Here is a 14,118-nt window from a genome sequence, read left to right as displayed (position 1 = left end):
CTGCTGGGCTCCGGCGATCCTTCCGCCTCAGCCTTCCGAGTAGCTGGAACTACAGGCGCGCGCTACCACGCCCGGCTAATTTTTTTCCTGATTTTTATTGTAGAGATGAGGTCTCGCCAAGTTGCCCAGATGGGTCTCGAACCCACGGGATCAGGCAATCCATTCACCTCAGCCTCCCAAAGCGCAGGATGACAGGCTGAGCCACCGAGCCCAGCTCAAACACTTTCTAATGATGATAAAATAATCAATAGAAAGAGAAACTAGCACTGACATTCTTCTCCTTCATTCTGCCCCCATCACATTCTCTCATGTCTCAATTCTCCCCACACCCTCCACCACCTCCTAGTGTAGAAGTCTGATGTTTGAATCTGTTCATGGCTTGGATAATCAGAGCGAGAGTCACCTTAACAGATACACTATACTATCAGACCACAGAGATGGTGTATAAGCCAATCAGGAAGAGGAAAGAGTACTGACTAAGCTAACACTTGACATTTACAAATCACCAGCAACAAGTTAGAAATTAACATTTTTTTATACCCTACTTAAGAGATATGTCATAATCCACTGCTTGCGCTTTGCCTCTCTGCCTTCTCTTCAAGAAATTATACCTCTGACTTATTTCAAAAGGAATGCAGAGCAGCTGACATTTGGTCTCCAATGCATTATACTGCTTTTGGTCTAACAGATCAAAACATCTCCATATAGGACATTTTATAAACTACTTCACCAGTACGACTCAAAACTGCCAAGGTATGAAAAACACAGAAAGAGTAAAAAAACTGACACAGGCCAGAGGAGACAAAGAAGACATGACAACCAAATGCAATGTGGTACCCCTGGATGAGATCCTCAAACAGAAAGGGGCCAATGAAAAAACTAGTGAAATCCAAACAAAGTCTAGAGTTTAGCTCAGAGCAATGTACCAATGCTGGTTTCTTAGACTTAACAAATGTACTGGTTTAATATATCTGGAAAAGTGAGTAAGGGTTACATGAGAACTTAGTGTACTGTCTTTGCAACTTTTCTGTAAATATACAAGTACTGCCTATTAGGTTAAAAAAATCTTCTAACTCCTCTCAACCAAAATTCTGCCCACAGCAGCTTCTCTAGAAGGAAGAGAAACTAATGTTCCTAAGGGATATCCAATCATCAGACAGGGGTTTTTACCTGATAATCAAATGTGGCCAGTATTTCAAAATGACTTTCTCTAATTTTCTGTTAACTGTTTTACAGTTATTCTCCTATTCATTCACTTGACAAATAATTACATCACACAGCAGTATGAATCACCCTGAACTAATTCCAAAATATGAGGGCAAATTTCATCGAAATACTCCTGTACCCTAGAGAGGTTTCATCACTTCAAAAACACACCCAAGGACGGGCAAGGTGGCTCAAGCCTACAATCCCAGCACTTCAGAAGGCCAAGGCGAGAGGATTGCCTGAGCCAAGGGGTTCAAAATCAGCCTGGGCAACTTGGTGAGACCTCATCTCTACAATCAATCAAAATAAAAAACAAAAACACACCCAAAACCAAGGCACTAAGTATTGCGATCCACCTCACCATTTTATACATAATTTCACAAATGAGATATAAAAATATCCTTTCACAGGGTACCCAAAATATGAGCTATTTCTTTACCTTATTTATAATGTTATTCTGGCTTTCATTACACATACACCTAAGTATTATATTTCATGGGACATGGTGATTTTATTTAATTAGGGGAATTTAAAATGGTAAAAATAAAATGAAAAAAATCAAACCACTCAAAAGGCAGAATAAAGGTGAAAAGCAGAGAGGCACAAGATTAGACTTTTTTGCTCTTTTTATTTTTATAAAGACAGGGTCTCACTATGTTGCCCAGGCTGGTCTCGAACTCTTGGCTTCAAGTGGTCCTCCTGCCTTGACCTCCCAAAATGCAGGGATTACAGGCGTGAACCACTATACCTGGTCAGATTAAAGAGCTTATATGAAAAAATAGTCAGAGGAAGAAAGGAAATTTGTAACAATTCTCTGGGTATTTTGTGGGGTTTTTTGTAGTTGTCCCACCCTGAATCCGTTTGTTAAATAATCTCAATCTCATGTTTTTTTATCTACAGCATTAAGATAGCAATGCCAGTCCACTGACTAAATTATTTTTAAGTCTACACAAAATTAGGCCCAAAACACAGCCATTCATAAAAAGCTACTTTTCAGCAAAAATTAGCTTTTAAAAAACTAAAAATTGCTAACCACTAGCAATACCTAAAAAAAATTGTGTGTAAGTATATTTTGAACCTGAGTAAAGCAGAAACCAACTCTGCAGCCAGCTAGAAGCTGACCAGATTCCTGTTTGCTTACCTTGGAGACTTGTCGCAGCCACCTTAAGTATTCTGTGAAAGTATCAAAGCAAATGTAGTAAGTCTGGCTTTGGGGTCCAGAGGAGCTAAATGCTAAACAGTGCTGGTGCTTTTTCACTTCTTCTACCTATAAAAACAAGCAAAGAAAAGCAAAATCAAGTAAGTTAGCAGAACCACTGATGTATTTCACTAACTGTACTTCAGATCAACGAGCTTGCACAGATTTGCATCTTTCCTTATATATGTTCCTTTCATTACTTAAAAAAACTAAGTTCTTGCATCTGACCAACCAATATGAATTAGAAAGAAACAAAAAAAGGAGAGTTTTATCTTTATTAGATTTCCCCACCACAGTGAAATTCTCTTCTTCCTGTTTAAAATTGGTCCAGACTCCCTTTCTTATTCTTGTAACCTCACAATAGGGTGCTGAGGGCTGACTTACTCTTAAAATTTTCACTTAGTAATTTACTTAAGAATTTTTTCTTAAGGGACTTTTGATTACTCTGAATTGCAATCTTATTTTAAAATAAGTCTTAGAGCATGTTAAATAAGTTTTTAAAACTTATTTGACTGAAATTAACCTGAAATAAAATCCTTCCATGAGAACTTGCAAGTCCTAGTAATGAAGTAGCATAGTCAAATCAAATTTCTACTCCCAGTAAATTTTTTACAAGAGGGAAAAATCCAAACAACAAAGTAACATAACAGTACACAAATTTCTATGTTTCATTTACAAAAATGATTACAAGTCAAGTCACACAAAGTATAAAAAATCTGCAAAAAGATCAGTATCACATAGACTAAGTTCCGGACCAAGATGCAATTAAGTTACAAATCAACAATAAAAAATCAATTTAAAATCCATGTATGTTTAGAAAATAAAACACTTCTAAATAACACTTTTAAACTATACAATTCTAAATAACTCACAGGTAAAAGGAGAAATCATAATCAAAATTGTATTTTCTTTATTATTATTATTTGTTTAGTTGGGAGTCTCACTCTGTCACCCAGGTTAGAGTGACAGTGGCGTAATCCTAGCTGGACCCAGGAGATCCTTTCGCCTCAGCCTTTCAAGTAGCTGGGACGACAAGTGCCTGGATAATTTTTTTTTAATTTTTAAGACAAGGTCTCATTAGGCTGGTCTCAAACCCAGATTGTTGGGCATAAGCAATCCTCTTATCTCAGCCTCCCAAAGTGCTGGGATTACAGACATAAGGCACCACGCCTGACCTGTAATCAAAATTTTCAAACTTAACAATTATATAAATACTACATATCAAAATCTGTGTATTGCAATAAAAGAAGCTAGATAAAGGGAAATTTATATTTTTTAATGCTCATATTGGAAAAGAGGACAGAAAAGTAATTTGACCAGCACAAAACCACAACAAAACAAATAAATCCAGAGTAGAACAAAGGCTATGATAAATGCAGCAATTGGTGAAATGAAAACTAGACAGGTAACAGAGAACATTAACAAAGCAAAACACTGGTTACTTTTTAAAGACTACTAAAATTCATAAATCCTCTGGGAAATTCTGTCAAGAAAAATAAGACATACATAAATAATATTAACAATGAAAAGGTGGCTATGGCTACAGGTTCACCAGATAGTTTACCAACATTATTAAATCAAGAAAGAACAAAGGCCTAAATAGCTCTACAACCATTGAAGAAATAGAATGAGTATCTTTTTCTGAATTTCTCAAAAAAATATCAGGCCCATACTTTACAGGTAAGTTTTACCAAAGTTTCAAAAAGCACATCATTTCCAAACTCATGCAAACTCATCCAGAAAACAAAAAAAATTAAGGAAAATACCTCAGCTCATTTTATGGGGCCAACATAACCAGAGCTATATCAGCACAGTAGCAGGCAACCTCAGGTAATCTCAGTCATGAAGACTTATCTGAACAAAATGTTGCATCAGAATCCAGTCATAGAGAAAAAATATATATATCAAGAACAAGCTCAAGGTAGGAAAGATACTTTAACATTATTAGAATTATAAAAGCATTAACCACGTTAACAAATTAAAGAAGAAAACCATATGATCATACCCTACAGTTGCTGAAAAAGTAGTTAATAGCATTTACCAACTGTCCATCATTTGGAATAAAAACTTTCAGCAGACTCAGAACACAAATAATTCACTTAAGCTAACCAAGGGTATTTATTAAACATCTAAAGCAAACTTCAAAGTTAATGAAGTATCACTCTCTTTAAGATCATCGATAGGATAAGTTTCTATTTAACTCTGTACTAGAGTCCTGGCCATTACAGTAAGACAAAGAAAAAGAAGAAAGAAAACCATAATTTTTAAAATTATGACATGATTAGCTACATAGTAAACTCAAAAAAATCTTACAGGCATCATATTAGAATAAACCAGAAAATATACCAAGGTGGTTGAAGAGAAGATTAATCCTCAATATAGCGTTTCTATACACTAAACAGAATATATAATTTTTTTTAAATGCCATTTAAACTAATCTAAATTGATAGAGATCAGGCAAAAGGTTTCTTGGAAATGGAAACAAATGAGTGGGAAGGAATACAAATGGAAGGAAACTTTTGGAAGTGATAGATGTTTTCATTATCTTGATTATGAAGATGGTTTAAGGGGGTATACAGCTATCAAATTGTATTTAGTGGTGTATACAGTCATCATACTTATTAAAATGTACTTTATTGTTGTCAATTACACTGCAGTAAAATGTTGGTGAAGATGCAGAAAAACAAGAAACTTGTACACTGCTGTGGATGCAAAATGGTACAACAACTTTATAAGATAACTTGATTTCAACTTCTAAAATTAAATGTGTATATGCTCCCAAAGCCCAATAACTGCACTCCTAAGTATGTGCCCAAGGGCAGTACTTCTCAAGGAGGTCATTATAGAAATTCTGGATTGAAGAGTTCTTCATTGTGCATAGTGCAAGACTGTATAATACTTTGCATATTTTACTCTTTAGGCCCCTGTCTTCATATGTCAACAGTGTTCCCTTGCAACAAAGACAGTTGTAATTACCAAGTACTCTTTCTATTTCTCCACATTTCTCAGACCCCTTGCAATTAAGGTGGCGTAATGTGACTAGTTCTGGTCAATAAGCCACTGGGCGAAATGGCAATGTGTCACTTCTGCATCCAAATATATGAGATGGTAAGACTCTCCACTTACCTCTTCCCCTGCCAAAATAACAAAGGGAGGCCGCATGTCCCAAATGTGTGAGTACAAAAGAGCAGAGTTTTCATCAGGCTAAGTCCCTCTACAACTATGTGAAAAAAGAAATTTCCACCCCTCAACCCCACTGACCCACAGTGGACATACAACGTGAGCGAGAAATAACTGTTACAGTACATCACTGAAATTTGGGAGGGTTGTTAACATGGCATAACTTAAACCTATATTAGCTGATATGTTGACTGTTCAATTATTTTACCATCATAACATTCCTACATATTAGCAAATGCCTCTTGGGCACATTAACTCTATTTGCAAACTACTGCCCTAGAAGAAGTATTTGCATACCAGGAGGCCAATCAACATAAGTCTATGTAAGTGGCATTGCTTTTAACAACCAAAAACTGGAAGCAACTCAAATATCAACAGGAAATTTACTTAGAAAATTATGAAAATTGTGGAATGTTTACAGAGTAGAACATTATAGAGAAAACCATATAAACATCATGGAATCTTATTATGATACATTATATTGAGTGAAAAAATTCAACTGCAGAAGACCACAACTGCAAGAAAATGATGACTACACATTCTAGGACTGTGAATATCTCTAGGATTAGGAGAGGCAACAGGACAGATGTAAAGAGAACACAGGTAGAAGAAACGTTAATATTGATATTGCTACAGTTCCTAAACTGAGTAGTAAATTAATAACTACTCCATTAATTGTGCTTCATAATTTAGCAAATATTAAGTATTAATTAAAATGCATTATCTAAAAATCTAAGGGCAAATTCAATATTACAAAAACAAAACAAATTTTTGGATAATTAAATAGTAAAAGAGTTTAACTTAACAACAGCAAAACTATTTATTATTTGAAAATACAAACTAGCCAGGTACGGTGGCTCAAGTCTATAATCCCAGCACTTTGGGAGGCCACGGTGAGAGGACTGCCTGAGCCCACAGATTCGAGACCAGCCTGGACAACTTGGCGAGACCTCATCTCTGCAAAACTGAAGAAAAATTAGCTGGGTGTGGTGGTGCATGCCTGTAGTTCCAGCTACTTGGAAGGCTGAGGTGGAAGGATCACCTGAGCCCAGAAGGTTGAGGCTGCAGAGGCCGTGAGCGTGCCACTGCACTCTAGCCTGGGCGACAGAGTAAGACTCGCACTTAAAAAAAAAAAAAAAAAAAAAAAGAAAAAGAAATGTAAATTAATGACCATGCTCCAGCAGTATATCAATTTGATGCCACAGCAGTTAAAGCTAGGTTATGATCAATTTATCTCACACCTTATTTCTAGCTCATTTATATATAAAATAAAAAGAAAAAAAATCAAATCCCTTCCCCATTTACTGTTTTTCCTGTTACAATAGGACAGAATGAAAAGAAAAAAAAAAGAAATGGCAAACATTAATGAAAGCTGAGACTGCAAAAAGTAAATTATTTTTCCCTAGCTCGATCAACAGGTTTTAAAGACTCAATTTTTCAATGTATTCAATTATTTTTAAAGGCATAGCGTAAAACAGGTTTTATAAGGTTTGCTTGTGAAAAGAGGAAGCTATTAACTTTCAATTCACTCAATGGTAGAAGTCCACCCAATAATAGGTCTGGGAAACAGGATGACAAGTCTCCATTTCTGAATACAAATGCTAATTATAACTGGATCTGCTGACCTTATCTCCTGCCTTCCTGCCTCTGCCTCTCTGAGCATAATAATCTTTCTGACCACCTTCTTCACATATCAAAAGATTTTTTTTCGTCTTCATATTCTACCATAATTGCTGCCTCCTTTATTACAAAACCACCTCTTCCCTCCACAAAATGTAGTTTCTCCTTCCACTAATTTCCCACAGTACTTTTCTGCACCTCTCTTACAACAGATATTGTTGTATCTACCCTTTATCTCTTGAAACAAAATTATAATCTATTCAAAGGCAGGGATGGTGACTTACCCATCTTAGTATTTCTGGGGTATCAAGCACAGTGCCTTCCCCACAGAGTATACTGAATAAATATGTTATAAATACAAATATAAATATCCCTATGCAAACACCAGCATCTTAGAGAAGAGATGGACTGCTGACCTAACAAAGCATCAAACATTAAATATGCATTTTAATGATGATCTATGGTGGCAATATTGATCAATTTTTCAGCAATCCATGAGTCGGCCATTAACTCATAAATGCTTAGACAAAAGTTAAGGAGCAACGGTTTCAAAATGGATGACTAAAACAGACTGAAATGCACCTTGGACCACATAACCAAAATCTACTGTTGAAGATGATGAAATATTAGCCTTCTTAGAACTAGAATATATAAATAGTAAGAGGGGGAAAAACTGATAATAGGCTATTTATTCATAAAGACGATGAAGAACGTGCTTGCAACGCCACAGGTGAACAACAAAACCACTTTTTAGGACACACAGCTGGTCTTACTTCCTTTATTTATAATCCCTGGAACAGATCAGACATTTGTCAAATTTAAAAAAAATTTACTTTAATAAAAGTTGGTTGCTTATTTTTTCTCTTTTTAGATTCTCCATCTCCTGTCTCCTTTCCAATGCTCACTCAGAAGGAGAAAAAAGTGATAGAGAAAAAATTTGTTTCATATGCATCCAATGTCCATTTTCTCATCCAAATCTTCCTTCTTTTTAATTAACATATTGTGTCATTTAAAAATCAAGAAATACCAGCATATAATTATAGCGATGCTACCCCCTCCAACGCTTGGGTGTATATAAATAAATCTGACAAAGAAAAGAATGTAACATTTTCCCAAGCAATCTGGTTCCCTCTATTTTACAAATGATAGGAAAAAAATAGTTAACATGCCCAAAGAACATCAGTCAGTAATGTCAGAAATATCTGTCAGTTGAAAAATACCATGTTTTCTCTGAAATGAGAAACATTTAATAGGATTCAAATATATGACTTGTTATGGTAATAAACTAAAAATGCTAATCCCACTGGTTACTAAACACAAAGAGGTAAAGAAAAGGGTGATCAAAGACTTAATCACTAGAGAGTTCCTTGGTAAACATGCGTGAATGTTCCCAAGGTCACAAACGTAAGGACTGGTACACTCTACATGTAAGCTTATGATATCAGAAGTTGTTCACTCATAAATGAGTTTATCATCTACACTCTAAAAGATAACAGTGACACTCTATCTGATCCATTTTCAATCCAGTAGGTAAAAATGCATGTACTACTGAAGTGACAACCACCAGGACATCATGTGAGCCAATGGCAGTTATTTTTCACAACTCCACCAACCAATACTCCCCACAGAGAGTGAGCACAAAAGGAAACGAATAAAATCTCAAACGAGTAAAAAATCATCTACCTCTTATATCAGAAATGGCTCAAAGTAAGGTTCTTACTGATGCTGGGAAACCTGTTAGTACTTTGCTTGTTTTAAACTTACTTTTCCACCAATTAGTGGCAGAACATGCATCTTTCCAGTCAAGCTGTCTTTCACAGATGATACTATCAGGCAGGTCCCACACAGGATGACTTGGCGTCTTGTCCATCGGTTCACTGGCAACTGCATTTTGCCTTTACGGACATTGTACATTCCTGAGAGCTGAATCCGTTCAGAGCTACTGGTGCTGTGAGGTTTTCCTAAAACAAACACAAGCAAACATGTTCTTTAAAAATGAGCTTTTTCCCTAACTCATCTGAATATTAGATATATTAATTAGAAAACCAGAAAATAATTACAGAAAAACTAAGTTACAATTGAGAGAATATGACAGCTGCAGTAAGAAAATTATGGTAAAAACTACCACATCTACTCTATGCATACATTTTCATATTAGGTAAAGGAAAGTCTTTTCCTTAAAACCTTAGAGAATGACCTTTTTAACCCATTTTAACTCAAGTTTTATTTTCTTGTGTCTTTCACAATTTAAGTTTACATTTGAAAAAAGATGACTTCAAGATTTTTAATGGATGGTTACAGTTAATTTAAATATTCTAATAATTTAAGAAGAAAACATTACAGACTGAGTTAGGAAAATAACAGCCAACATCTTGTGTTTAATATAACTAATCAGTTTAATAAAATTAACTGCTGATATTTTCCCTTCTACATATATTCAGTGATATTTACTATTAAAAAGACACAAAAAAAGATTTTTCTAAAAGGAAAATACTGTTTTTCCTTTTAGAAATAATATCCCACTTATCATATTTGAATATTCATAACTACAAGTGTTCAAAGAGAAACCTAACAACAATCCATGAAGGATGGGTACTCCGTTGCTTGTAATTCATAGAGAGGAGCACAGAAGCAAAGAGACAAACCTTGAGACTCAGAGTGAGAGCGAACTGAGAAAGATCTGATGAGTCCTCATTTCCCAAGTGCAAATAAACTTGGCAGAATTGCATTCAAGTCCTATCAACTTAATGGGAGAACTACTGTGATTAACATGACACAGTGACAGAGTTGCATAGGAAAGAAGAAAAGTATTTCTCCAGTTCTAGATACTGGATATATAATGTCAAAGAGTACTGAGACCCACGTCAGAAATAAGTTAGTAAGAGATACATAATAACAACATAATAATGGGTGACCAGAAGTGATACATTTACTTGGAAGTCTGACTAGCTGCGAAGGGCTAGCATAAGAAATAGGTTCAAGAGAAATTATATTATTACAAATATTAAAAATCAACATAAGTACCAAGTAGTTTTGATAAATTCCTAATAACTACTAGATAGGGAACAGGAAAAGCAACAGAACTATAGATAGATCTCAATAAGCTCCAAAGAGTATCTGAACCCTCCTCCTAGTACATACTTTAGGTAGGAATGTTAGGAAATAACCAGCAGATTTAAATTTCACTTCCTCTTTCTCCATGTTCATCAAAATATTTTATAAAATAAATACTTTACATAATTTTTCTGGGGCTGGGCCAGAATGAAATATAACAATGATTCAGCTATTTGAACCAGGAATTCAGCAAACTACACCATTAAAGCCGTCAGTGGAAAGGTACAGTGTTGTCTACCACAGGTTAATTTTCCCACAAATGAGTAAGAAGCCCAGGAGACTACTCAAAACAGACTTGACTTGCGGCTGCCAGTGATGGATCAGACAAGGTCATTCACATGTCTCTTTCTGCACAAGTTCATTTACAGCTCAAGAGGAGGATGCCTAATGCCTAGGTTTCCTGCAGAGAGAAGTACGAGAGAAATAGGAGAGAAGACAAGACTCAGGAGAAAAATGAAAGGTAACTGAAAGACTAAAAACAATGTACAACAGACAACTGGGTTTCCAAAATGCAATTTTCTTGACTGTAATAAACTAACATTCTCTATCAAGGAATCTGATCTGATAGAAGCACGCACACACATACACACTCACAAACATAAATGCCAAAAAGCAGGCATTTTATTCAGCCACATCAGTGAGTGACTTCAAGGGCACTTATTAACCTGTCACATCTATGCAGATCTGTGAAAAACTAGACACCAGAGAAAAAGGGAACAGGGGTACATAAGGGACAGTCCTTCAATTCTCCAACTCCATATATGTCCTAGAAAAAGCCCCAGAGCAAGTCACCAGATAAACTGGACTATCTATCTGATAGATCTTTAAAAGTATGAATACATGACAGAAGCTGGCTTTTTATTCCCTAGTGAGAAAAATTCCCAAGAGTTCTGAGAAGACTTGGAGCAAAATTTTATGATCGGTCTGTCCTTGGAAAGCCCTAAACATCCCAGGCTGAATCCAAACCCTCTGGTCTTTTTCTGTGTGAGTTTCAATATCCCTGATATGTGTCCCCTCCCTGGGTGTTTTCAGATCAGACACACCCTCAGAACTTGGCTGTGTTCCAACTGGGCTCGGGAATATGAAGATGAATGAGGTGACGTACACCTGGTGTACCCTCCCTTGTATCAGACCTCCTTATTCTATGACATATGGAATTATTTTTGCTCTCCTTCCCAATTCTCAAAATTCTCAGTTCAGAGAAATTTCACCTGCCCTATGTGCTAATAAACACTGACAGCACCAGTAACCAATGTCTGCCTGTTTAAAGCTAGGTCAGTGGTTATAACGTTTACTTTAGAAATTACTCTAATTCCCTACAGGTTTAAAGCACTTTTTTACATAATCTAGGAGGAAAAATAGACAGCAAAAGCAAACATTTCAAGTGGAGAAAGAAACATGACCACAACAGAGAATGATTTAAAAACATACTCACATACTTTCTCTTTTACTTACTTGGCACATAGTAGACAAAGTGATCTATACTAGTCGATTTACAAAACAGACACTGGCCCACAAGGTGGTTAAATTCACTTGTACAAAATTATAGTATAATGCTAAGGGATCACACCAAGGTTTCTGGGTCTTAATTACTTACTCAAGACTCCTCTCCCGCACCAAACTGACAATTTTCACTTATTTCACATAGTACAACTTTTGTATAAAGAGAAGAAAAAAAGTATGAAATATTCACAATTAGCCTCTATGTTAGATGCTGGGAATATCAAGAAAATGTTCTCTGCACCCAATTGCTTAAAGCAGAATTTCTAACACTGTGGTTCAATAACCATATTTATCAGAATCACTTGGATTTCTGCCCACTACAACAGCTTTACGGATTTGCAACCTTGGTAGGCAAGGCCTAAGTCCTACATTTCAGTAACCGCCATCTTATGTGCATGTTTTGTGGTCATAAATCTTAAACACACACACACAAAAACAAATTATTCCCTGAAGTCAGCTTATTTCCTAACAAATGTATTCCTCACATTCATAAATTCAGAATTTCATTTCTGCCTTACCACAAGTCAGCCACTTTAATGTTTTTGGGTCTTGGAAGTCTATCTGGAAAATGTGAAAAATAGCTTTCACCAAAGCTTTGGTGGTCCTGTGATATGCATGCCTCAAAAAATAAACATGAAAAAGAACTGTTTTAAAAACAAGCTCTTTCTTACTAGTGGTTGCTTTAGGGTTTATCACATACATTTTAAACTCAAGTCTACCTTCAAGTAATATTATACCACTTCATAAATAATATAAGAAAATTATAACAATATACTTCTATTTCCACTACCAATATAAACTTGTACCACTTCAGGAACAATATGAACCTTACTGGGAATATAACCTGAAGAACTCAAATCACTGTATAAAAAAGCTACCTGCACACGTATGTTTATCGCAGCATTGTTCACAATAGCAAGAACCTGAAGCAACCATGCTGCCCACCAAAAGAGGACTGGATTAAAAAAATGTGGTACATATACACGATGGAATACTACGCAGCCATAAAAGCAGAACAAAATCATGAATTTCGCAGCAACCTGGATGGAACTAGAGTCTATAATACTGAGTGACCTCTCACAGAAACAAAGATCCGAGTATCACATGTTCTCACTCATATAATGGACCTTGAACATCCAATGTAATACTATAAGAAAATGACTGACAGTAGTGGGAAACTATGGGGAGGGGAGATGGGATTAACAGTAGTAAATATCTGTCTGGGGATGGGGAAACACCTCTTATCAACAGGGTGCCTGAATGAAATGTACTTGTATACCTAACCCTTAACTGTACCCCACAACATCATAATAAAAAATATTGATTAAAAAAAAACCCTTATAATACTATACTTCCATTTTCTCCTTCTCAGTCTTTGTGCTACTGTTCCCATTTAGTCTTCTTTTACGTTACTGAAAGGGGTATGCAAGAGTTTGTTTATACTAGCTCAAAAGTTGTTGGTGAGATTTTTAGTAATAATCAAAATTCATCACTTCCTAAGTATTTTATTATTGTCTGTGCACTTACATCTACTGTAGATGAATGCTGAAAATACCAAATAACGGTATATTTCTGTATATCTCTTCCCAGTTCTGTAATTCATATTGGTAGCCTGAAAACAACCAACGTGGTTGTATTTACACTGAAAATTGGCAAATGTTATAATCATGGCAAAGAGGAAGTTTGTTAATTACTTTCTGGTTTGTTTTAGTCCCACCCCATACACTGCTATTATTTTTACTAAGGCAGTAAAATGACCTTACAGGAGAATTTTTAAACCTTTTAAAAAAAATTTATTATTTTCAGTGTTCTTCATTTGTTTATGTAGATCCAGATTTCTATCTGGTATCATTTTCCTTCTGCCTCAAAGACTGTAACATTTCTTATGGCACAGGTCTGCTGGTGATGCTTTTCAGTTTTTGAATATCTGAGGAAATGCTTTTTTTCCTTGTTTTTAAAAGGGATTTTCCTTGTGTATAGAATTCTAGGTTCACAGTTTTTTCTTTCAGAATGCAAAAGATGATCTTCCACAGTCTTCTAATGTGCACTGTTTCTGCTGCAAAGTCTGTTGTCATTCTTCACTCCTTTGTATATAGCATGCTAACAACTCCTTCAGTGATTTTTAAAGATTTTTCTCTTTATCACTACTTTCCAACAATTTGTTTCTTAGCATACTTCATGTTTCTTGTCCTTGAGGTTTGTGGAATTTTTTGAATTTACTGTCAAATTTGAAATTGCTTCAGTCATTACTTCTTCAAATACTTTTTCTGACCTCATAAGGCCTGCACAGGAACTCT

General features: G+C 35.6%; 1 protein-coding gene across 1 annotated transcript in view; it reads right to left on the bottom strand.

The window, feature by feature from the left end:
* The window catches only part of LOC103257955 (PH domain leucine-rich repeat-containing protein phosphatase 1), a 195,248-nt gene that overhangs the window by 75,699 nt on the left and 105,431 nt on the right, over window positions 1–14,118 (bottom strand). Inside the window, exons 2-3 of the mRNA XM_008055664.2 lie at window positions 8,969–9,165; window positions 2,348–2,473 (exon numbers count right to left, since the gene is read on the bottom strand). Coding sequence (XP_008053855.2) covers window positions 2,348–2,473; window positions 8,969–9,165 — 323 coding nt within the window. The remainder of the gene's footprint in view (window positions 1–2,347; window positions 2,474–8,968; window positions 9,166–14,118) is intronic.

Source organism: Carlito syrichta, unplaced genomic scaffold, assembly GCF_000164805.1.
Source record: "Carlito syrichta isolate Samal-C Ts95f unplaced genomic scaffold, Tarsius_syrichta-2.0.1 Scaffold82257, whole genome shotgun sequence".
In the NCBI taxonomy this organism is placed as follows: Eukaryota; Metazoa; Chordata; class Mammalia; order Primates; family Tarsiidae; genus Carlito; species Carlito syrichta.
Note: the sequence above shows the minus strand (reverse complement) of the source record. Positions and strands in the feature narration are given on the sequence as shown.